The sequence below is a fragment of the Caretta caretta genome, chromosome 7 (genome assembly GCF_965140235.1).
Source record: "Caretta caretta isolate rCarCar2 chromosome 7, rCarCar1.hap1, whole genome shotgun sequence".
Lineage (NCBI taxonomy): Eukaryota > Metazoa > Chordata > Testudines > Cheloniidae > Caretta > Caretta caretta.
The window spans coordinates 9724919-9750950 of NC_134212.1; the positions used below are offsets into that span (position 1 = coordinate 9724919).

Here is a 26032-nt window from a genome sequence, read left to right on the forward strand (position 1 = left end):
TTTAAGATGTGATTAAAAAAAAAAAAGATCACTTAGAAGTTAGATTGAATTTTCATTGTGAACAATGTACAGTGTATTGTCTTTAATATGGTTATTTTTAACAGTTTGTTATGTTCTTTAAATAGGCCAAGTTCTCAGGCTGTTTGTTCATATGGTTGGAGCCAAGAGGATTTTATTAATTGGCAGGCTTAAAGGTTGCGTTATCCTTGCTATGGCGGAGGCATTGCCAGTTGATGGAAGAATAACTGCATGTGCAACAGAGCCATATCTTGGAGTGAAAAGCCAGGAAGCGTCTGATTACTCATCTCATGTCAAACAGATAAGTGTGAAAGTGGGACCCACAGCAGCCACTCTGGAGGTAAACTCACTTACTATTCGTTATTCATTATTTGTATTACCGTCGCATCTAGGAGCCCCACTGTGCTAGGTTCTGTACAAACCCAGAACAAAAAGACATTTCCCTGCCCAAAGTGGTTGCAATCTTAAGGAAGGGGACATTCATTTTTAGAGCTGGTGATGGTATTGCTTGCGAATAAATGTAGTCCTATTTCCTGTTCTCAGGTTGCTGATTTATCCTGATTTCTTTGCCATTTGCAAATATGCAAAAAAAAAAAAAAAGTTCAGTGCGTGGATTTTTCATGAACTGTTCATTTCAACTATTTAGTTGGGGCTATTTGTTATTCCTGGTGTGTGACTGGACTGCTAAATCACATGGTATTGTTTCTGTTTCCGATCTAGAAGAGTTGAAACTTTTTAATCAGGAGAACGATTCATCTCTAAATTCAGTGGACTTTGGATCATACCCATCAAAGTCAATTGAAGCTTTTCCACTGACTTCAGTGGACTTTGGATCAGATCCTATGATTCCCAAAGCAACACATGGGCAAAGTATACATGTGGCCCTCTGTGACTGACCCCACAGAGACTAGCCATCTGGTACGATTTACAAAAGATGGACCAAGTTCTGCTGCTGAAATGGTAGAGGTCTTCTCTTTGGTGATACTCTCTAGATATATTCCTACTGATGATGCAATCAGAGAATCAGGACAAAAATTTTCCACTTCCAAAGCATTATGTAGCATGGTAGTCAGATTTGGTTTGTCTGGTCCATAGGCTGGTCCCATAGAAGAGTAAAGCCTACCACTGATACCTGCTAATGGAGGCACTCCTTTGTCTGAAGTGTTAGCTACCCAAACATTTGATTCTGAAGGTTGAGGGTTCTATTTCTGCTGATCACCCATGGTAGGCATCATTAAGCAAGGGACATTTCTAGTACTAATGCCAATGAATTTGAGACTGAAAATGACGTCAGTTTAAAGTGTGGGCTCAGCTGTAACATAATTTGCATTAGCAGGGACTGTATTCATTTCTAAAATTGAATGGCCAGGAGCTTTTTGACTTCTGGCTTTTGTGACCTATGCATTTGGATAGGAAAGAAATAGACCTTTGGCATGCATCCTGAACATGAAATGATACAGATCACCTGCAACAAGTGGTGTTTAAAATCCTTGCTCCCTGCAGTGAGCATGAAATTAATTGAATTGCTGTTGCTCTCTAGTGCTCATTCTGTGCAACTGACTTACTGTGACTGAATTAAAATGTCTAGAGGCAGGCGGGGTACCTGCTGTGTAGAGATTAAAGAAGGGACCAGAATGGGAGCCAAGACATGAAAATTAAATACTTGAAAGATAATGCTGCAATTGATTTTATATCTTCCTGTTGCTTCTTATCAGCAACCACCAAAAGAACATTCCAAGCACAATGCTGCAAGAGGCTCAGTGCCTTGAACTCCCATTTAAGCTAGTGGGAGTTGAAGGTGTTCGGTATTTGGTTGGAGGTGCTTATTGCCTCCTGGCTGTGGATTCCTTCTTATGGAAAGATTGAAGAATTACGGTATTAGCGCCTGACTCTGCACCATTGAAGTCAATGGGCAATTTGTCATTGGCTTCAACAGGAGCAGGATCACTGTTTTAGGAGATTGGAATTTTGTTAGATTAACTACAACCTGTGGAACTCATTGCCAGGAGATGTTGTGAAGGCCAAAACAATACTGGATTAAAAAAGAATTAGATAAGATCATGGGGGGGATAGGTCAATCAATGGCTATTAGCCAAAATGGTCAGGAATGCAGCACCATGCTCTGGTGTCCCAAAGCCTCTGACTGGATGACAGAAGATGGATCATATGATAATTGACCTGTTCTGTTAATTTCCTCTGAAGCACCCGGCATTAGCCACTGTTGGAAGACAGGATACTGGGCTAGATGGCCCATTGGTCTGACCCAGTATGGACATTCTTATGTTCTTACGTACATGGAAAAAAAAAAACCTGTTTAAGGTACAGCAGTAATGACAATAACCTATTTTTTCATAGAAAAGATATTACATTTTATAAAGAGCAGGGGATGGGTTTAGGTGCACAATTCCCTTTGAAATTGATGAGCTGTGCTTCTAGCCCCCATTAGGCAGCTGTGAAAATCCCAGTGATATTCTTAGGTAAACGTGTAAAAACGAGAGCTGAAAATGTCTGTCTGCAGCTCAAGTTGATTTCTTAGAGCCAAAAGATGTTTTTAGTTATGGTATTCTATTGAAGTGGTCAGATATCTGTGTGTCTTGCACAGGTGCTCAATGGGACATGTGTGTTAGCTTCTTCCTTCTAACCTTAGAGCTAGAGCTTGTTGTGGTGGACTGGTGCTCTGAGGTGGTATGGAGAATCCCCTATCTTAGGTGCCTGATTGATGTGTCGTGCTCCTGTGCTTAGGGTCTAACTGACCACCAGAAATTTTCCTGTGGGTCAGATGGGCTGACAACACTGGGAGTTCTCTGTTTCCCTCTGGAGAATGGAGCACGGGTTGTCTGGTAGGATCATCAGGACATATGCCACCTAATCAGTTCCCTTCTGGTGACATCGGTGCCTAAGTCTCTCTCCTGTCCTCTGCTGGTGGCGTACAATAGGTTAGTCTCCTGAGAGCTAAAATGCTTTAGTTTAACAAGTCATTGGGCTCAGCATAGGGTTCTCTGGGTGAAATGTAATGTCTTGATATGTGGGAGGTCAGACACTAGATGATGTAATGGCCCCTTCTGGTCTTAAACTTATGAAGAGATGAAAGCTCAGCCCAAATGCTCTCTTCCATGGCAGAGCCCCAATAAATTCCTTTTCTTCATGGTGCTCCACAGGGATCATGGGAGACAGAATCATCCTGACCCCCAAGTCATAGAGTGGCAACAAAAACTCCCCTTGAGTGTTACTGTGGCCTGTAGTCTGCAACAGCTTCCACAGGAATTGTGCCCACAGGAAATTTGATCCATATAGATCATATCTACTGGACATGCTTCCATAGCTTTCCTAATTCACCCCATTCATGGAGCTTCCATGAAGTGTAGCAGCAGAGCACAGAGGATACATATATACCCCCCATGCAGGCTTCCCAAAGCCTCTCCCTCTAGTGACTTAAACATATAATCACAGCAAGTTTCTTAGTCCCTTTGTCAAAGATTACCCGTTCTGCACATCCTATTGCATGGCTTTGTTTTGTTTAGCACTGCAGGTAGAAATCAACTCTGTGAATGCTGCATGCCACCAACACTGGGAAGATACATCATGCATGCCAAAGTTATCTTTAATAGGACTGCCTGGCATATTCTCTGAGCACTGTGTATTCCATCCATGCCTCAGAACACTACCAGGTTGTACGGTATTTAGATTAGCATAGTACTCCCGTTGAAGTTAATGGGTGTACTCATATGCTTAGAGTTAAGCACATGCTTAAGGGCTTTGCTGGATCGGGGCCTGAGATAGATATGCTGCTTATGGTGAAAAACTGCCTGTTTGTTAATGCATTTGGGCAACTTCTCCTCACCTGCAGCTCTTTATGTGCAATGCAGTAAAATCTTTCCTAGAAATGTAGCTACCACTTCTGAAGGGATTCACCAGGTGTGTAAAAACCTACCTCCTGCAGGTAGCTGGCATATACAAATCCATCCATGGAAGAGGCATACTGTTTAATAATAATAATGCAATAGCCTTTTCACATTTGAATATTTGATTAAAACCTGCTTTAGGTGCAAGTGAAAATAGGCAGCAAAGGGCAGTGGCAGCTTAGCATGCACTTGCTAGCATGAAAAAATAACCTCTTGTGTCCCGAATTTGGTACAGATGAATGACCAAAAATACAGAATTTAAACTCTTTTGAAATAAGCATGGAAGCTTCCCTTTTCTGTGTTCAGACTTCTGGTGCTCACACTGACACCCCAGAATCCTTTCCAAACTAAGCCCTTTCAAAAAAATACTCCAATGTGTAGTATTCTGTCTAAATAACATGCCTTCACACACATGCAAGGGTTGTACCAAATGAGCCCAATCCTGCATACAAAACTCCCATTGACTTGTGGGGGAGTTTTTGTTGAACAAAGAATGGAGGATCGGGCCCAACGTGAATGCAAAGTGCAGAGGAAATGATTCAGGTTTGTTGTTTTTGTTATGTCCATTTCAAAGTCTAAAATACAACATGAAAAAATTAACGTGCTTGCAGAAGATTGCGCTGACTTCAGGGCATTGTGCAACCATGTAGGTTTTTTTCTACCTCCAGCCCCCCTTTACCAGCAAGAATAGGTGAATAGGTTGAGCTGCAGATCTCATTTCTCCTGTTTTGCTGCTTGTGAAGTCTGCCAGCAGAATCCACCTTGACAAAGTCAAGGACTCTGCGTTTAATGTTGAACTGAGTGAATAAATTATGCATGAAATTGTGTCGGAGTCTCTAGTGTGCAGAATTGCTCCTTTTGATATGAAAGGTTAATTCAGAAAGGAGTCCAAAATAGCTGGAAATTGTGGGGATAAGTGGATAGTATTCACTGTTGTGAGCTGTTATTACTAGAAATTGCATTCCCTCTCTAGCTTCCCCTGAGATTTAGCTTTGCCAGTGAATATAAACTGTACTCAATAGAATAGCATTTAGGAGTAACCAGAGTGTATGTCCACATCCAGTAAAATATTCTAATGGTGTTTTAAAAGGAAGTTGAACTTTTTCATGTATATTATGTACCCTCAGGAAAAATTACTATTACATTTAGGTCAAGAACAAGGTGTATCAAAGGTAATGAGTTTGGAGTTTATCTTTATTAGAATATACTGACTGTACGATCCATATCAAAGAAACTGGACAGTCATTCTGCTGAGTGAGTCTGGAGGTACCTGGTGTGAGCGGTGGTTCCAATCAACACTACATCAGGTTTTAAATAAGATTTGGCGGAAGATTCATTCATTTGCTCATTCAGAATGTCTTGTCTCTAGTTTTTTTTTTTTTTTTTGCCGTAACTAGCAATAGTTTTATGCTCTTTAAAATGTTGCCTTCTGGCGTACTTTTAATATACCAAATGGTTCTGTGATTTTTTAAAAAGAAATAGTTATTTACAGTAAGAAAAAACAATAAATGCAGGCAGCCAAGCTAACCCTGGATTAAGACAATTTGTTTTGATGCTTCTGTAGCGAAGGTGTGGGGATTGCACAGAAATTGTTCCCAAGTGGGTTTCAGCAGACTGTTTTGCAGACAAATGATTTCCTTCTGGATCTCAGCCTCTCAGCCAGTCCAAGATACTTGGGCTGCACCTCTCTTCCTGCAAATAGTAAAGACAGGTCAGACTCCCAAGGGGTCCTCGGTTGGACCACAACCCTTCTGCCCATGGGCCAGCTGCTCTGTCTCTGGCAGTTCAATCAGAGCAGTGGTCTAGCGCTCCCCCTCGACCTGTTGCAATCCCATATTTTAAAGGTACTTCTGGGGATAGCAGCAAAAAGAATTCCCCCCTCCGATCCCATCCTCTCCCTTACAGTACCAATATTTTTTGTGCATTGCTCCCCAAACAGGGCTCACACTAAGCTCCTTCTCTCTGTTTAAATCCTGCCCAAATAGAGCAAGGCAATGGCTAAGTGGTGCCTTTCAGGGGATCTTAGCCAAAACTGCTCCCTGCTCATAGGACCTCACTCTGCCAGTGGAAGGGGGTGAGAGACCGGATGGCTTGTTGAGGCCTCTACATCCTCTCTCCTCTCCAAAGCTTCATCAGAGACCAGCAGGACCACAGTCTCCCCAGGCAAAAAGTGACCACTGAAATCCAGGCACAGAGTCGAGGTGACACAAAAGTGAGTGTTGTCCATGTATCTTAATTGCCAGGTCTTGTGTCTTCTGATCTCATGCACAGAGATTACACCATAGGGAAGGCTGAGCATGAAGGAATTTCATGGATTCCTCTGGACTAAAGACATGAGAAAGAATAACTGTACCTGTCCCTAAGCTGGTGACCTAAATGACCTAAGCTATTCCAGCATGTCATTCCACATAAAAGGGATCACAAAAGCAGGTAAATTGTCAGTGGGTAACGAGCTCAGACTGGTGTCTGAATCATGAGAAAATCTTGTTGATATCCAGGGCGCTAGGCAATCCCCAGATAGACCTATTTCAGTCAAAAACGTGCCAAAAAAGCTTTTTCTTCACTAGGGAAGCAGACCAGAAATCATTGGGAACAGATGCTCTGGCTCAGTAAGGGCCAAATCTGCTTCTGCATGTCTTCCTCCTGTATCAAGAAGGGTAATTTGAAAAATCAAAAAGGAGGAAACAGTTATTCTTGTCAACCCAAACTGGCTATGCTTCTCAGACCTAGTAGAATTTTCAAGAGACCTCCAGTCCATCCTCCCAGCAAGCTCTTATTCCAAGAATTGCTCCTCCTTCCTTACCCAGATTACCTGAACCTGACTGCTTGGCTAGTGAGTAACAAGCCTAAACAAGTTGAGATACTTTCCCAAAACAATAGTGACCTTCCTAGCCTCCCACAGACCTTCCACCACTTTGGCCTACGTAGGAGTGTAGACAAAGTCTCTTACTAGTGTTGAGATAACAAGATCAGCTCCAGGAAACCAGATGACCTAGATCTGCTGGATTTATTACAAAATAGCCTAGATTTGGTCTTAAGATCTCCTGCAATTACATCTGATATCTTATATCTCAGCAGTAAACAGTGTCATAAATATAGGCTCATGCATGTCTCTGGTAGACCTCCCAGTGCTATCTAAGTGCCTTACAGCAGTATGTCTATCCATACTAACAATCAGGCTTATCTTCCGGACCTCTGACCGGACCACTGTGCGTTGAGCTTTCATAACTCATCCATCCGCACTGGAGTTATCTAATTTCCCTTATTTTCTCACCATAAATACATGCTTGATGGTCCAAATCACCTTTTTAGAAGAGTTTCTGAAACCTCTGTTAGAAGACATGAACCTTACTACTTATTCCAGGAGGATAAGATGATACTTCATACTCCAAAGTCATTTGTTACTAAGGTTAACTCTTCCTTTCATACATCACAGGATATCGCTCTTCCTCATTTTGCCCAAAGTCTTAACATGACAGAGAAAAAGCTGGAGATAAGAAGTGCTGTTAAGATTTACTGGGGTAGAAACAATCAATCCAGGGAAATGTCATTAGTCTCCTTTTACTCTAAACACCAAGGCTTAAAAGAATTTAAATCTGCTCTAGGTAGATGGGTGAAATGTTGCATTTTTGAAACACATGCAGCTGGAGAGAAAATGGCCCCAGATTGAATTCTGAATGTCCCAGAGCAGCTTTCTGGGCAGAGAGGGCATCAGTCACCACACACAGGTAATCTATAAGGCCGCCCACCTGGTCACCAGTCAACACCATTAGACATCATAATCAGCATCAGTATCCTCTAGAACCATCACTTATTTTAATGAGATTGCATATTTTGGGTAGCAATTCAGCAGCTTCATTCTTAAATTTCTTCTTCACTTTTAGATGTGTGCCATCTGGTCCTGAGGATTTGAATCTCTTACATTCTACATGAATAGGTGTCTCTGCTGTAACCCAGAGCAACAAAAGTTGTGTGTCATGTTATTCAGATTATTGAACCCTCTGCAATTCCTCCCAGTTCTTCTGGTGGGAAGCAGTGGGATTTGCTCACCCTTGGAGGTGAGAGAGGGTTCCTTCCTACATCCAGAAATTTCCCAAGACCTGTGTAGCTCAGTGCAAACATCGGCTCAGTGTACAGTGGTGAGCAAAATAAAATGGTAGGATGTCTGAAGAAAAGGATAGAAAATAATGTTAAAGGTACTATAGTGCTATTGTATAAATCAGTTGTGTGCCCTCACCTTGCATATAGAGTTCAGCTCTGGTCAACACATCTCAAAAAAGATATAGGGTAGAAATAGAAGTGGTCCAGAGATACTTCCATATGGAGACAGATTGAAAAGGTTAGATCTGCTTAGTGTAGAGAGGAGTCAAATAAGAATGTGCATGATAAACACGTACAAAATAATCACTGGCACAGGAAAAAAGGAACTTCCCTAACTATATTTTAATGTGCATAGAGGGTTAAATCATGACCCCTGGGACAAACTGTGCAGAAGATTAATGGGGTGTGAGATGCCCCCTAACTCACCTATGTGGGCTACCTTTGTCATGCGCCATAACGAGCAAGGGAGAGGAGCTCCTGACAGCCATTACAGCCTTTCCCATATAGGTGGGCAGGGACTGGGCAGGCACAAGCAGGAGTGGGTGAAGCTTTCACTCTGCTACCCCTTTACCGTGCCTCGGTCCTTGCAGCTGAGCTCATGCAAAGGAGGCATTAGGGACTGAATTGTGACTCTCTGTCATAATTTGGTCCCTGGTTTACTTCTGGGACAGCACAATGCACATAGCCCCTTACTCTGGGCCTGTGGGAATGCCATGATCTAGTCCTTAGGGTTGGTGAAAAGTGCTGCATTGACAGCCCTGGAGTATGAAGGCTTATGTTTATCCATCCAACAGGCTGCGGCAGTGCGAGCTCTCTGAACTTCCCCACCCGTGGCCCTCAGTGCTGTTCTGGATATATCGTGTCTACAGGGTGATTCATTCTTCAGGAATTCATTCAGTTTCTTGTCCCATTTGCTACAATGCCAATAAGGGTGCCAATTAGTTCCACTAATGGTGGACATTTCTGTGAGAGGTCCACAAACTCACCAGGAGCTAGACTAGAGAGAGTCTGCTAATCTCATAAGCCACCAAGCCAGTGACATAAGCCAAGTTTGCTAACAAAAGACGTGGTGTCCCAGCAGCAATCTCTTAACCCGGGGTGGGCAAACTTTTTGGCTCGAGGGCCATATCAGGGTGCAAAACTGTATGGAGGGCCAGGTAGGGAAGGCGGTGCCTCCCCAAACATCCTGGCCCCTGCCCCCTATCCGCCCCCTCCCACTTCCTGCCTCCTCAGAACCCCTGACCCATCCAACCCCCCTGCTCCTTGTCCCCTGACTGCCCCTCACCGGGACTCCCATGCCCTATCCAACCCCCCCTGTTCCCCAACCCCTGACAACCCCAGAACCTCTTCCCCATCCAACTGCTCCCTGTCCCCTGACTGCCCCCTGGGACCCCCTACCAATTTTTTCACCGCCACACGCCATCACCACCCCCTTACCATGCCGCTCAGAGCAGCAGGAGCTTGCAGCCCCACTGCCCATGTGGTGGTGTGGCTGCGGGGGAGGGGCCGGCAGCTAGCCTCCCCGGCCAGGAGCTCAAGGGCAGGGCAGGTTGGTCTCGCATGCTGGATGTGGCCTGTGGGCCATAGTTTGTCCATCTCTGTCCTAACCTGTCCATTTACCAAAACATAGATAGCGGGTGCATAAGTATGACTATATTATAGAAAGAGAGAGCAAGGGTCACACCCAGGAGAATGGCCTTGTTCAGATGTTAATCAGGAATTGTAGACTTGGGCGCTTGGATGTGTTGTGGTAGGCTCCCTCACTATCTTTGAGCCTTTGTTTCATGAGGTTTTTTTAATTCTTGTCAAAAACATTTTCTTTGTTGTGTATTGCTACATTCAGCATTGGCCTAACTTTGCTGCCATTGACGTCCATAGTAAAACTCCCCCGTTGACTTCAATAGAGTTAAGTCAACTCTGAGCATGTGTGAAAATTCCATCATATATTGCCTGCTACATGCAGCTTCTTAAAATGTATTGAATATAAATGCAGGCACACCCCACAGTGAAGAGGTACAGATGTGTGTCCGAGCCAATGCAAGAGATCTTGATTTGTATTTCCTCTGACTTGTACCACAAGCATCCATCAACAGCTGGGAATGTTGTGCTTTATGAGGTATTAAAACACTGTGGGTTCAGTTGCTCACACAGAAGTGGGCATTGGCACTGGTAGGAGGAATTTAAAGGGCTTGACTTATCTGTGTGGATAGATACAGTAGTATGTAGATAGCCAAGGCAACCTGTATACAGAAACATCCCAACCAGTTCTACCTTGCTCTCTGTAAATCAAAAAGCTGCTTTCCAGCAGAAATGACCTTTGATTAGGATAATTACTTTAAAATAGTGTTTTCCGTTCGGCGTTTTTCATGTGTTTCGTATGGAGGTTGGTTCCAAGACCCTCCACCTGCATGGAAACAGTACTTTTTTCCTTTGACATCATTTATTTTTCTCCAGGAGTTAGTGGCTGTGGGCGAACACTTTGATATAGTTTTTATTGATGCTGCTCAAAGAAATGCCGTTAACGACTACAACTTTGTCATGGATAACCACTTGCTGAGAATGGATGGAGTGATCTGTGTGGAGAATACTCTCATGAAAGGAAAAGTCTACCTGGAGAACATATCTGATGAAAATGTATTAGCTGTCAGAAAATTAAATAATGTAATTAATTCAGATCCTCGCGTTGAGCAGGTTAGTGCTGTACAATTAGTTAAGGGTTATATTGGTATTGTAAGCATCTATGAAATTGCTTCAGCAATATTGTGTTTTAAGAGTCCTGGAAGTAGGCTGTCTCACTCTTGCTGTCTATTCCCTACAGTAGTGGCCACGCTATAAAACGTACTTTGCTCAGTTCCAGCAGGGTATGCAAGAGAACCAAAAAGTTCGTTATATTGTTCACCCAGTGGAACACTAGGCCTGATTTACTAGATCCAAATGGTTCATACTGTGCATCGTCATGCTCTATTGTGTTATCAGAAATAGTTGCCTTCAATTGCAGAAGAGGGTATTTGACGCTTTAACTGTCCAGGCCCTGACACCTACTCTTAATCACTAAGTCACCCGGGTACCTAGCCTGCCCATCTTATTTTCTTGTGTTTGGCCAGTGGTGTTGGGTCTACAAGATGCTGTGTCATTTTCACTAAGGTATGGTTGCCATCTAGACAATGGCACCAGGTCACTCGTTCAGGCCTGCAAATCATAGCGGTGGAGCATAAAATGTAATTTATATACAGAAGAACACAAACAGTAGTAGGTAAGATTGTCCAGAGAATATTCACTCATTATTATTATTAAGCTCCAAGAGTAATCTTGGTACAAGTCCCAAAGAACATAAAATCTCATTCAACAATCAAAATCAGATGCACTGGAAGTCCCAGACGCTGTGTCTTGTTTATAAAACTGGAAGACAAAATGGCATTTTTATTGATCTAGCATTTGTGAAAGTAGTAGTGAGTCTTGAATGGGAATATGAAGTAAGATGGAGGACTGTCATATTGGGATAGGAAGGGACTTTCATGTGCAGGGAGCAGCATGCAAAGAGAGAACCACCATAATACCCTAGCATGGGCCTAGTCCTTGGAGACTTTGCCGCATAGTTCAATGGGCTTTGGCTCAGGCCCAATGTGGTGTGCCCTGAAGTCGAAATGGTTCAGTGTTGATTTGGACACTCGTGTTTTTCCAGGTTATTTTACCTGTGCAAGGCGGAATGAGTGTCATCCGAAGGAGCCGTGCGCACGCAGATAGGGTGATTAAATCAAAGGTGTGTATTTTCTCTCCATAAGCAGTATGGGTGAAATCCTGGCCTCGCTGAAGTCAGTGGAAAAATTCACATTGATTTCACTGGGGCAGGATGTCACCCTTTGTTTTCACTTTATGCATTAAAGAGACAATCTCGTTTGAAGAATGTATCCTGCATGCATCACTTTCCCCAGTAATTGCCTAAAGAGTAAGAATCGTAAAAGAAACCAGTATCGGAGTGAGGCATGTCATAAATTATAATGTGCCGTGGGGCAGCCAGCTGTTTTCTTTATATCATTGATTACAGTAACCCTGCCATTTCCCCCCTCCTACCTTACCCCTTTACGTCTACTTTCTGCAATATGCACCTAGTTTCCCTTCCCCACTGTTAGCTGGATTAAAGCCTCCCACCTTGCAGGTCCTGCAGGTCCATCCCGAGCCTGAATGTCTACACTGCAGTTAAACAGCTCCCCAGCCTGAGCCCCAAGAGCCCAAGTCAGCTTGCACAGGCCAGCCACAGACATACCTATAGTGGAGGGGTTGAAGGTACATTGTGCCTTTGGAGGTGTTATGCCTTTGACATTCACAATGACCCCTGGGCATGCAAGAGAATTCACTGTGAAGTACGCTATGCTACACTTATGTGACTAGAGCATCCAGTGAAATTTTCAGCAGCAGAGCCATTCTACCCCATTGCCTTGCCCCTCCATACCCCCTATGGAGCTGATAGCTCTGCTGGCATTTGGACTTCACTGACCTGGGTAGCGTGATTTCAATCCTACCTTTTGCACCAAAGTAATGGGGCAGGAAGGAACAGCTCCCGACACATTCTACCCCACACCCTAACACACGTGAGAAGTGTGCCCTTGTGGCCAAGAAGGCTGACTGCATATTGGGCTGCATTAGTAGGATCATTGCCAGCAGATCGAGGGAAGTGATTCTTCCCTTCTATTCGGCACTGGTGAGGACACATCTGGACATTGTGTCCAGTTTTGCGGCCCCCCCACTACAGAAAGGACGTGGACAAATTGGAGAGACCAGCAGAGGGCAACGAAAATGATTAGGGGGCTGGGGCACATGACTTATGAGGAGAGGCTGAGGGAACTGGACTTATTTAGTCTGCAGAAGAGAAGAGTGAGGGGGGAATTTGATAGCAGCCTTCAACTGAAGGGGGGTTCCAAAGAGGATGGAGCTAGGCTGTTCTCAGTGGTAGCAGATGACAGAACAAGGAGTAATGGTCTCAAGTTGCAGTGGGGGACGTTTAGGTTGGCTATTAGGAAAAAAACTATTTCACTAGGAGGGTGGTGAAGCACTGGAATGGGTTACCTAGGGAGGTGGTGGAATCTTCATCCTTAGAGGTTTTTAAGGCCCGGCTTGACAAAGCCATGGCTGGGATGATTTAGTTGGGGTTGGTCCTGCCTTGAGCAGGGGGTTGGACTAGATGACCTCCTAAGGTCTCTTCCAACCCTAATTTTCTATGATTCTATAATTTGTGTGTGGGGGGGAAGGGAGGGGGGGGGCTAATGGGTTTAACATAACTGAATTTTGACCCTCAGTGCATTGTGGTGTTTTGCTACAGAAAGAACTGGTGAAAGATGATGTCTTTTGGGGCTATAACAGATGTCACATCCTTGATCGCCTGCGTTTGGATGGCAAAGTGGCCTATGTAACAGGTGGAGGCCAGGGGATAGGAAGAGCCTTTGCTCATGCATTGGGGGAAGCAGGTGCTAAGATAGCCATTGTTGATCTGGTACTTGCAAAGGCAGAAGTGGTAGCAGAAGAGCTCAGCCTGAAAGGTAAGCAGTGTACTAATTCTCTGATTGCCCTCATACATGCACTTCTACAGTGCTCATCCCTGTAATGTCTGTGTGCTTTGTTATTTTAAACTTGCGTAGCTGGTGGCTTGTTGGAGAATATCTTGCATCGAGTTTTGATGCAGAATAAGTCAAATAGCAAAGCAAAGGATTTCCAAATAGCGCACACATGCCACAGTTGCCGAGCGTGATTGCCTCACGCAGCATCTTAGCACTGCGTCAGCAAGCAATAACCAATGTCACATTGCCTGCTTGTGTTACCTCACAGAGTAAGCACAACCAGGAAAGCAAATTACTGTGTATAAAACTCTTTATCCAGGGTACCTGAAGGAAAAACAGCATACAATGAGCCATGACTGACGGGCACAGAGAATAGCAATCTTTTATTAATAAGTGCTATATAATATACATCAATCAGCCAGAAAAAGAGTAGTTCCAGATGTTATATCACGTGGCAGCTAAGGCACTTAAGACTTGCTAATAAAGAACAGCCAGACACAGCCCATGCGCCCATTAATACATATCCCAACTACAGCTTCTCCTTTCACACACAAAACCAATCGTACGGCCACAAACACGTCATGAGTGCATAGGGTAATATTTTTTATGGCGTGAATCTGTCTCCTGTATATCTAATAATCGTGGGCCAAAGGCTTCAGTCATTGTTCAGAACCCATTAGCCTCAATGAGGGTTTTGCCTGTGAAAAGGCTGCAGGCATTGTCTGTGTGACTTGACTTCCACTCGCTGCATCATAGAGTAGCCGTCGTTGAGGAATAATTTGTTCACAGGGCAGAAAGCAAGGAGAGGAGCTAGGGAAAGGGCTGAAGAGAAGCAACGCTGAGCATGCCTGAGATTTTTAAGGGGGTCAGCTAGTTACATGTAACTTTGAGGGATATGCCAGACATAAACATACTGAAAAACAAGATTTTCAGGACTGCCTGATTTTAGGTGTCCAATTTGGGACCCATTGAAAGGTCCTGATTTTCAGTAGCCAGGGTAGCCAGCACATTCTGAAAATCTGGCCTGTTAATTTTTGGGTGCCGATCTTTTTAGAGCCACCCAAAATCGTCAATTGTCACTTTTGGAAACATTGGCCATAGTTCCTCAAAACATGCATCAGTGAAAAGCATAGAGGTCAGATATAGGTACACAATACTGACATACATCACAAGTAAAATCCCAAACAATAGGTGAAATCTTCTACAAACCACTAACATTTTGTGTTTTTTATTACTAAAATAGGACCTAAAATTCAATTCCTCTCCAAAGACGTTTGCAAATATGATAAAGCTAAACTATATTCATAAAGGAAACATAGACAATTGGAAATAGAGTTTTAATGAGAAAAGAGATGAAGTATCACTCATTTTATAATTCCTCTTGTGAAAGTACTTCCAAGCCTTCCGCTACATCGGATTCTTCAATATCATCAAAGATGTAGCTTCATTCAGGAAAGTGGGATACTGCCATCTGGGCCTGTATTCTAATATTTGTGTAAACGGATATTGTAATAGACTGTATGCTACTGCAGGGAGGACCTAGGTCAGTTTTTCTGTGGTGTATTAGCTGAAGTAGAAATTTTCTAAAATGAAAATTGGTTGTGAAAAGTACATTTGCAGCATTGCAACACAAATTTGGTTCTTCTGCAGAACAGCTAGAGTGCAAGCAGTGGCCATAAAACTCCTTCCACTGTCCTGCCTTAGTGCCTCAGTCCATTTCCTGAGGGCAAATCTCCATCAGAGAGAGGAGTGTTTTAGACTCCATGCTTATACAATCCTTGGTCTCTCTGGTAAGACTGTTTAAAAAGGTGCTGGTTTATGCAGTAGAAACAGTACTAAGTGATGAGATACTTATTTTACCTAGGTCATTGAATACCAGCCTAATGGTAAGGCTTTGACTACTAGGTCTGGCCATTGGATCTTTGACTTTGTAATGGGATCCAGAGCTGTTCAGTTCTAGGTCATTGTTATAGATCAGAACAAATTCCTTGAGATCATAGAATCATAGAATATCAGGGTGGGAAGGGACCCCTGAAGGTCATCTAGTCCAACCCCCTGCTCAAAGCAGGACCAATTCCCAGTTAAATCATCCCAGCCAGGGCTTTGTCAAGCCTGACCTTAAAAACCTCTAAGGAAGGAGATTCTACCACCTCCCTAGGTAACCCATTCCAGTGTTTCACCACCCTCTTAGTGAAAAAGTTTTTCCTAATATCCAATCTAAACCTCCCCCACTGCAACTTGAGACCATTACTCCTCGTTCTGTCATCTGCTACCATTGAGAACAGTCTAGAGCCATCCTCTTTGGAACCCCCTTTCAGGTAGTTGAAAGCAGCTATCAAATCCCCCCTCATTCTTCTCTTCTGCAGGCTAAACAATCCCAGCTCCCTCAGCCTCTCCTCATAAGTCATGTGTTCCAGACCCCTAATCATTTTTGTTGCCCTTCGCTGGACTCTCTCCAATTTATCCACGTCCTTCTTGTAGTGTGGGGCCCAAAACTGGACACAGTACTCCAGATGAGGCCTCACCAATGTCGAATAGAGGGGAACGATCACGTCCCTCGATCTGCTCGCTATGCCCCTACTTATACATCCCAAAATGCCATTGGCCTTCTTGGCAACAAGGGCACACTGCTGACTCATATCCAGCTTCTCGTCCACTGTCACCCCTAGGTCCTTTTCCGCAGAACTGCTGCCTAGCCATTCGGTCCCTAGTCTGTAGCGGTCCATTGGATTCTTCCATCCTAAGTGCAGGACCCTGCACTTATCCTTATTGAACCTCATCAGATTTCTTTTGGCCCAATCCTCCAATTTGTCTAGGTCCCTCTGTATCCTATCCCTCCCCTCCAGCGTATCTACCACTCCTCCCAGTTTAGTATCATCCACAAATTTGCTGAGAGTGCAATCCACACCATCCTCCAGATAATTTATGAAGATATTGAACAAAACCGGCCCCAGGACCGACCCTTGGGGCACTCCACTTGACACCGGCTGCCAACTAGACATGGAGCCATTGATATTCAGTTCTTCCTTCCTGAAAAAGCTTCATGCTCTTGTGCGCCAAAGGTATAGGATCTTGGAACACCATAGCTACCCCTTGAATGTTAACTAGCCTTTTGGACATGCTTTCACAGTTAGATTATATGTATCGAGCAGGGTATTCTGAAGGGAATGGGTTATTTGAGGGAAACAAGAGACTTTCTTGGAGATGACACACTTTGACTGTTGGCAAACTCCTTTTGGAAACCTAGTTTAAATTTTCTCTAGGACAGTTTCAGCAGAGGAGTTTTTCATTCTTTCCTCAACTGATGCCCAGTGTTTCTCAGCCAAGGGTTTGTGTCTCCTAGGGGGTTCACAGAAAGCAATCAGAGTGGTAGTAAGGCGTGACCTTTTTTATTACTATCTAAAGCAAAGAAAAAAACCTCCATCTCTCACTCCCCGCACATCCTTGCCCTTTAAGGTAAAGAATTCACCATCAACCTTTCAAACAGAACTGGCTGGAGGATGACAATTCTGTTTTGCAACAACTTGGAAGTTTTGACATTGTTTTCATTCCATTGCAGATCGGAAACAAGTTTTTTAAAAAGTTTTTGTCAAACTGAATTGTGTCCAAATGTCCATTTTTGGATTGAAATGGTCAGGTTTTCAATCTCTCTCTCTCAGAAGTGACCCAAGAGTCCATCCTGGACCCCAGTAACCTTTCCACTGAAAACTTCTTCAAAATTGGGGGTTGAACTAGATGACCTCCTGAGGTCCCTTCCAACCCTGATATTCTATGATCCTATGAAAATCAATACGTCTCCATGAAACGTTTTTGGCTTTGATGAAACAATATTTAGATGAAAATACATTTAATTGACAATGTTCTGACCAGCTCTGTTCTCGTGTAAATTATACAGGTTTATTACAAATACGTGTTTCACTTTTATTTTTATAGTAAGTGTAAGGGAGTCATGGCAGTTTTTGATTTCAAATTAAAGGGTCACCAACTTGAAAGGTTGAGAAACACTGCCCTGAATTATCACCTGATTGATCTTTTCAGAGTCTTTCAATGTGGGTTCTACTCCTAAGAGTTCTTTACATTTATGCAGTTTATGTATTCTGTATCAAGGAACATTTTGCTGCCTTCATTAATGGTGCCATCACCCCAGAACGAGTTTTAGACATAGAAACGTGGCAATCCCAATCTTTGGCTTGTGCTAGGCATTGTACACACACATAACAAGACAGTCACTGCCATAGAGAACTAAATCAAGTGTTTCACTCCTTTGCAGCTCTTTCTTTGGCTGGTTTAACCTGAAAGCTGTTTCCATAAACTCTGCAAAGTTAATCCACTGTTGCAGAAAAAACTGTTTCAAGTTCAGTGCATGTGTAACCCATGTCTGCTTCGTGTGGCACTCTGTCCTCCTCTAGTGGCATCTAACCCAGCTAGAGATTGATGAGTCTGCTACAGCCTTGGCTAATAGCCATGTGGCTTTTAGCTCATGCAGGAGAGGCTCATGCATTTAGCTCCAGTGGTCGCAGGTTCGACCCTGCCCACCGACGACTGGAGTCTGTTGACATTATACATGCCATATCTAGGGCTTTGAGAGAATTCTGCAATAAACTGACTCATAACATACAATTTAAGGCCCCCAATCCTGCAAACACTCCCATGACTAACTTTGTGCATTGGAGAAGTCCCACTGCCTTCATGTGTGTTGAATGACCAGAATCAATGGGGACTGCTTAGGGGCCTGAAATTGCTCATCTCAACAAACATCTGCATCTGGACTTAAATAGACGGTTTTAGCTTTAACTCTGAATTGTCTTGGATTTATAGGCTCAGAACTGGGCTCCCACTTTAAGACTATATTTCTAACTGTTTAATTTTCTTTTTAGTATCTTATTTTAAGAGGGAAAAGTCCAGTTTCTTTGCCCTTTCAGGCACTAGAGCAATTTAATGGATTTGATTAGTACTGGCTAAATTTGGTAAGCTATTTTTAATGAGAAACCACATTTCAGTCCTTCGCTAGATGCTCACCTATCACTCCCATTAGCATTAACGGCAGCTGGGGATACATACCTGGGGAAAATAGAATTTCTTAATTGTTTGATGTGATGCTTGGATCCTATAGGGGGACTATTCTCTCACTGATGCATGTGCACAAGTCCTGTTAACTTTAATGGGAGTTACACGGGTGCATCAATGGAAGATCAGACCCGTATGTTAGCCATTTAATTTCCTGATTTAAGTGTGACTTTGATAAGGTACAGTAATTATTATTATATATTCTCCACAATCACTACATTGCAGCAAAAATATTATTCATTTTGTTGTGAAACACTTTTATTTTATGCAGCGGGGAAAAAGAACTCTAGCAATGTATCACCGCTGGTGGGAGTCGGGATGCTGAAATGTTGCAAAAAAGAGGTGGTGAAAATGATCTTGATGAAATTCTGTGTAGGGTAAAATAGGGTGAGCTCTGGAAAAAAAACTTCTTTCTACCTATGAATACAAGATAAGGCCCCGATTCTGCAATCTTATCGATGTGGCTGGATTTCCACTGCAGTCAGTCAGACTCCATGCAGGCACAGAGGTCCATCTCCACAGATCGGATTGCAGGACTAGTGATAACACAGGAATATGTTTACATTTTGCTACATATATATTAAGGTTTGAGACAAACCAACACAGGTCAATGGACAATCCTGAGTGGTGTAGGGCACCAGCTACTCCTCGATGGAGATATTTTTGGCACCACAGCACATCGGCACCAAGGTGTACGAAGAATGAATAGCCTGGTTGTTGAGTCATATGCATGGACTGAAAGGCATATTTCTGGACCTAAAAGCATAAGACTCTACTTCGTCAACTAATGGACCAAGTCTGTTAGCATAGAAGCAAAAGCAGATATACAGATGGAGCTGGTCAGCATTTTTGGATTTTTGAGTTTTCAGCAAAATTTGTCATAAAACCTGTCAATGTCAATGCAAAGTTTCATCAGTTTTATGGGGGCTTTGGCAAGCATTATAGCACATCAATGTTTTCCCATTATCCAACATGTTGAAAAAAGTCAAAATGACAACAACATTCTGAGAAGCCAATGCTGTTTTTAAATTCCCACTTTTCTATATTTTTTTTTACCTGCTCCTCTTTATATGTGATGTATTCATTAGAGGGGAAGAAGAAGCCAAAATTTGTTACACACTTATACCCATGTTAGCCTATAAAGTTAATAAAAACAATGAAAAGATTATAGAAACACCAATTATTTACACGCTTAGAAGACAGTTTAGGAGTAGATGGAAATGTTAGATAATTTTGATTATTTTCAGTGTATTTATCACATACGCTGTATAAAAGAATATATATTGTATCCCTAGGCTATGTTTGCCAGAAGCTGGGAATGGGTGACGGGATGGATCACTTGATGACTACCTGTTCTGTTCATTCCCTCTGGGGAACCTGGCATTGGCCACTGTCGGAAGACAGGATACTGGGCTAGATGGACCTTTGGTCTGACCCAGTATGGCCATTCTTATGTTCTTGTGTGTAAATTCGTCCCTGGTGGCCTGATCTGATCTGGCAAGCTCTGCGTGTGCTTACTGGATCAGGCCCACAGGTGAGTTTGGTGGCAGAATGCTGATCTTCCTCCCAGTCCACGCCTTGCTCTGGGGCATAGGCATTCAGACTCCTAGTGTGGGATTGCCATGCGCATATATATATATATATATATAGGAGGGTGCAGCTTTTCGCCCCCTGCACTGCTCCACCCCCAAAAGACCCTGTGGGCTTTCCTATAATGCTTCAGAAGACATATTATGACATTTCTTCTTGGGAAAAGACTAGACATTTTCCTTTTTGACATATTATATGGCTCATTTTTCAGTTATTGACTTTTTCCTGTTTTTATTAATAAACCACATGAGAGCAGATCTATTATGATCCTGTTTATAATATATAATTTCTTCCCTATCCATTGTTTCTTCCTCATAGAATACTGATCTATGCTATAACTATAATGGCTGTCTACCCTCCTGTGAATTAATTCCCAGTCAAGCAGAACACTTGGGCACATGCTTAATATTAAGCACGTCTGTAGTTTCATTGACTTCAAGTGCTCCGTTGGATTGGAGCCTTAGAAAAAATAAGGTTTCACATTTTTTTTTAAAAATCAACTTTCTAGCATATGCAGTAATAAAACATGAAATGCAAAATCTGCATTGGAATAATTTTTGATTGAGATTGTACATGTGTAAAAGGCAAGATATGCAAAGTTATTGCTGTAAAAGCAAATTTAACAGTCACATTTCACATCCATAGGGTACTTTTACAGCTATTTACTAATTATATTAACTTTTGTGCTTTAATGTGTAGCTGCGATGGCACCGAATTAGTTACTATGAGCGCCATAATTTTGAATATTTAGATTTTCATGTTTAAATCACAGCTATAGTTCTGGATGGCTTTTGCATACACTATTACACAGTAAAGAACATGTACACTTCAAACTCTAAAAACCTGATGTTTAGAATCAGTTTGGCTGACAAATTTATTTGATTTCTGTGGCATCTGGGGTTCACTGTAAAAGCATCTGTAGCCCAACAGATAAAATATTCCTCTGTTTTGTCTTGTTTATGAGCTAATAACTGTCATCTGAAAGTGATGCACTTTATGATCCATAGCACTCAGAGAATTGTTGGAATGACCATCACTTTAGTTGATAAGCTGCAGTTAAACTTTTGAACAGAAGATGGTGTAGTATTCAAAGATTCATTCAACTGGAGAGTCAGAACTCTGATTTTAAATAAGTTGATTGTGTATTAGACTACAGTAAGTGCAGTCTACCAAAGTTAAACTTAAAAACTTTTAAAAAGATTCATTTCCCAATGCATCATGCTTCCATTAATAGCACATAATTTGCTGTCATCTGTGGAGTGGTGATTAAACTGGTTTTGTTGTTGTTTGTTTTAAGAATTAGTAACTAGTTACACAAGAAAGGATACCTTGTTTTCTGTGAATGCCGATATTTGTTTTATCAATCTCATTTTAATCTAGGGATAAAAAGCATTGCATTGGCAGCAGATGTAAGCAAACCTGAAGATGTGCAAAGGATTCTGGATGCGATTGTAGCTAGGTGGGGCACAGTTCATATTGCCTGTAACAATGCTGGAATTAACATGAATTCTGCAAGTGAAGACACTTCACTAGAAGAATGGGACAAAACTTTTAACGTTAATTTACGAGGCTTGTTTTTGTGCTGCCAAGTAAGTATGAGGATCTGTACTATTTTCCTGTAGCTGTTTTCTGAGCATTTGACTTACCCAGAGGTTTAATAATATTCTTGTTGCTAATTATCATCATAAAATCGAACGTATATTGGCGGGTGTTAATAATAGTTTGGCTATGTATCCGTAGGCTTGGCCACATTAGATTTTTGTCAGTAAATGTCGATTTCAGCAAACAAATGCAAACTGATGAAAAAATATTTCCATCCATAACAACTGAAATTTACAGATAGGCAAAGTAAGAAGAATGCTGCCTGAGAACTTATTTAGAGTTTAAGGACATTTACTTTTTGTATTTTGACATGTGATGTTGACAATTTGTGTTTTAATGGTTATCAAGCTTTGACTTTTTGTATTTCCATGTCTGTTGTCATTAAATAATTGTCTGACTCCCCCGCATAATTTCCCACATCTGTGAAAATTTAACTAAATAAAAACTGCACACCATTATTGGTTTTAAGCATTTTTTTTCAACTGTGAAAAATTTAAATAGATAAAAAAAATTAAAAATGCTTAAAAATAACCATTGGTATTATCTGTTGAAATTATAAAAAAAAAAATAAAAATTCAATTCTGTGACCCTGTGAATCAGGTATACATTTAGGCCAAGATTATCAAAAGTAACTAGTAACTATTGGTGAGACACCTTAAAAAGAGACCTGATTTTCAGAGGCCGGGTGCTCAAAACTTCCTGAAAATCAGACCCTTTTGTGGGATATCAGTTGGAGTTCCCAATACTAGAGGCATCCAATATTACTATTCACCTTTTGAAAATTTTGGCAACACAGTAGCTGAATTAAAATGACAATAGAAATTTTTCTGCATCAGCCATTTTATATCAAATTTTTACACTGTGCACTTTTAAAAAAAATCCATAAACTCTTCTGAAAAGTGAAGACTAATTTATTATCATGTAATTATTAGCACAATCACAAAAGGGGTCACTGGTCTTTCCTTTAATTTCTGTCATAGGCTGCAGGCCGCATTATGCTGAAGCAAGGATATGGGAAGATAATTAACACAGCATCTATGGCAAGTTTAATAGGTGAGTGATGATATCTAACAGTTGTGCTTTAGAATCCATATTTTAATTACTACCAATGCTATCTGAATCAATTAAACCTGTATTGGGAAGGAGTAAATCACTGACATTTTGTATTAGGGGAAAATGTACTACAAAATTTTTATGATCTCATTTTTCAACATTTATCTGTCCTCCATGTTTTAGAGCACATATTACCTTTTTATAGAAGAGGTGGAGTTACCCTCCTTGAGTCTGACACATTAATTATGGAAGAAACGTGTTGGTGTAACTCCCTTAATCTGAGCACAATGTATAACATTTCCGAAAACTGTGCCGTACTCGTGTCTACAGTCTATCCAAAAGCTTTTCACTCTTCCCTTAACTGCGATACCAGTTGTTCTATTTCATTATGTCGCCAACAGGGTGTCTCCGCTAACACTGCTGTGTCAGCAGTGTCATCAAAGAGCCAATAAACTATTGTTAGAACATATGGAACGAAATCCCAACTGCTGAGCTAATCTGGGAAGCAGTTACATGCTGGTGAACTGAAGCCCGTGTAACAAAAATTGATCAATTACACAAATTAAGCATAGCCCTTTAGGAATTTATTTTATTGGTCTGGACATCTGTTGCAGTATTGTCCAAATCCAAAAATCAAATGGTGCCTTGGGTTACCAAGTTAGACAAGAAAATCTAGTAGCTATAAAAGTACAACAGAAAACCCCTATGTTAATATCATCTCCACCTGCTGAATGTTACATAAATATTCAGTCTTTTTATTTTCCTTGGGAATAACATTTATTTTTTACTGTGCCCAGTCTGACATTCTATGACATTCTGTTCGGTTTATTACATAGTAACTTTAAATATTTCTTCAAAAATGCATTTATAAAGTTGTTGTTAATCTTTTTATAAGTGTCGTTACCAGTTGTTTTACTTATGGTTAAACATAAGAGTAGTCCCTTTCCCCAAGTATGGAGAATTGCAAATCGCACAAGCAAAAATAAAAACGGAACTTCAAAGCTTTAAACTTGTGTTACGTGTTTTATACAGTGCCTAGCACAATGGGGTCCTAGTACATGCCTGTGGTGCTGAGGTGCAACCACAATTTATATTAGAATAATAGCAACAACAATACAAGGCTTAATAGTAGATATAGACACTATAGAATGTTAGGCAACAGCTGTGAGGTAAATCCTTGGCTTTACACCAGCTGAGGATTTGCTCTTCTGAGTGTTAAAATACCACTCTCTCTCTCTCTCATTTTTGTTGTTCAAAAGTGCTGTCTCTTATTTAAATAAATGAGTGATATTTCCAGAGAGAATATTTCAATTACAATTATCTTACTGAAACTGCAAACTGAGGGTCAGATTCTCAGTTGACGTAAGTCAGCGCAGCTTGGTTGGGTCAATGGCAGTATGTCCATTTACAGCAGTTGACAATCTGGCCCTGAAGTATGTTAATCACCATTAGAAATCTTTACTGAAATATAAAAGAGTATTTTTAAAGTGAAAATATCTTGGGAAAGGCAGCAGGGGTACACTTAAATGTCAAAGAATGTTAATCCAAGTGGGCCTAGTGAGACCAGTCATTAAGATGAGATGGAACGTGTTTACTTCATGAACCTGTTTGAATCTTGGCATTAACCCCTTCCCCCCGCCAAATAGTTCTAAAAGTATAACTGAAAATCACGATGTTCATATCGTGTCCATCTGCTGAATGTTAAATAAATATGTTGTTCGGTTATTTAAGTATGTTGGCCAACTGGCATAGTATGGAATGTTTCTAGAAATACTGGATAATTTTTCGTAGGTTGAGTTCTCTTTGGTAGATACAACAAAATGAGCAGAGGAGAAACTCAGGGGAGTTAATCCTATTGGATAGAATTTTGACTGTGGTTTCCCAGATATATTTCCCTAAAATAGTTTAATAAATAATATAATCAAGCTGAGATTCTGCATTCAGTTTTGCCTGTATAAATTTTGAGTATCTCCAGTGGCTTCACCAGAGGTATTCCAGATATATGCCAGTGTAACAGAGAGCAGATGGAGTTACTCTGAGTTATCCAGGTGTAGCTAAGATCCCTATTTTTTGCAGTGACTATCTTTGGTGGTAAGAGGGTTTATCCTCTAACATGTAAGTGTATAAACCCCCCACTAATGTTACATGCCTGTATCAATGGCAGGGTAGAACCCCCGAATCACTGAGTAAAGAAGCAATCACATTGTATTAGATATTAAAAATATAACTCAGCCGATGTTGGTATATTTTTACTTACATTTCCCCCACTCCGTGTATGCAAAACAGTAGGGAATATGTGAACCAGTAGGGAAATTAGCCCCCTTCTCCCAGCCCCACTCCTACAGAGCCGTAAGAGAAGTGACCTTTTCTAAAATGTTCTCCACTGGGGTGAAGATAAATCTTTACATTTATGAAGATGCTCTAGTCAATTTTTGATTGTGTATGTGTGTGCTAAATTCTGTCTTTGTACACATGAGCGGTCCAGCCGAAGATGACAGCGGAAGTAAGGAGAACAGGATTTGGTACTATGTACTTCAGTGCAAAAACAGCACCGCTGTGAAAGCCATCCACTTTGTGACACCCTTTGGCTCGCTCTTGAGTGCTTTCAATTAAGAGAGGCCAAGTGTTTCAGGAGGTGTATATTTCATCTTCTAAACTGCCTTCCTTAACCCTTTCTGTAAAGAGAGACGCATTTAGAAGAAGGAACTCTAGAAAATATCTAATGAGCTTCTGTCCCAAAATCAGCAGGCAGATTCCAACATCTTACAGCAAATCTCTGTTTTAGTTTGTGCACACTGAAAACTGCAATGCCTTGATGGGGGAAGATGCAAAAGCCCTTATCCTCTTAGGAAACTCCAAGTTGTTTGTTACAAACAGACAAACTGGGAAAGTTTAGCAATGACTGCTTTTGTGAGGTGACAAGGTTAACTACTAAATTTGTACATAACTTGGAGCTGGTGTACAGCAATTAATCAAGGAATTATATTCCACTCCATTTCAACGGCCCACATGGAGTGCTGCATCTGTGATGTGATATAGACACACACACACCCCAAATAAAAAAAGAGAGAGAGAAAGGAGAAATATTTCCTCTAATAAAATCCTAATTATTTTGTTTTGGAAAAAAAATAATATATGGAATGGACT

General features: G+C 41.5%; 1 protein-coding gene across 1 annotated transcript in view; it reads left to right on the forward strand.

The window, feature by feature from the left end:
- The first annotated feature begins 146 nt into the window (after positions 1-146).
- The window catches only part of LOC125640551 (D-threitol dehydrogenase-like), a 38413-nt gene continuing 12527 nt past the window's right edge, over positions 147-26032 (forward strand). The window contains exons 1-6 of the mRNA XM_048859203.2: positions 147-358; positions 10476-10712; positions 11704-11781; positions 13339-13555; positions 21611-21819; positions 22813-22885. Of these exons, the coding sequence (XP_048715160.2) occupies positions 152-358; positions 10476-10712; positions 11704-11781; positions 13339-13555; positions 21611-21819; positions 22813-22885 (1021 nt within the window). The 5' untranslated portion in view covers positions 147-151. The remainder of the gene's footprint in view (positions 359-10475; positions 10713-11703; positions 11782-13338; positions 13556-21610; positions 21820-22812; positions 22886-26032) is intronic.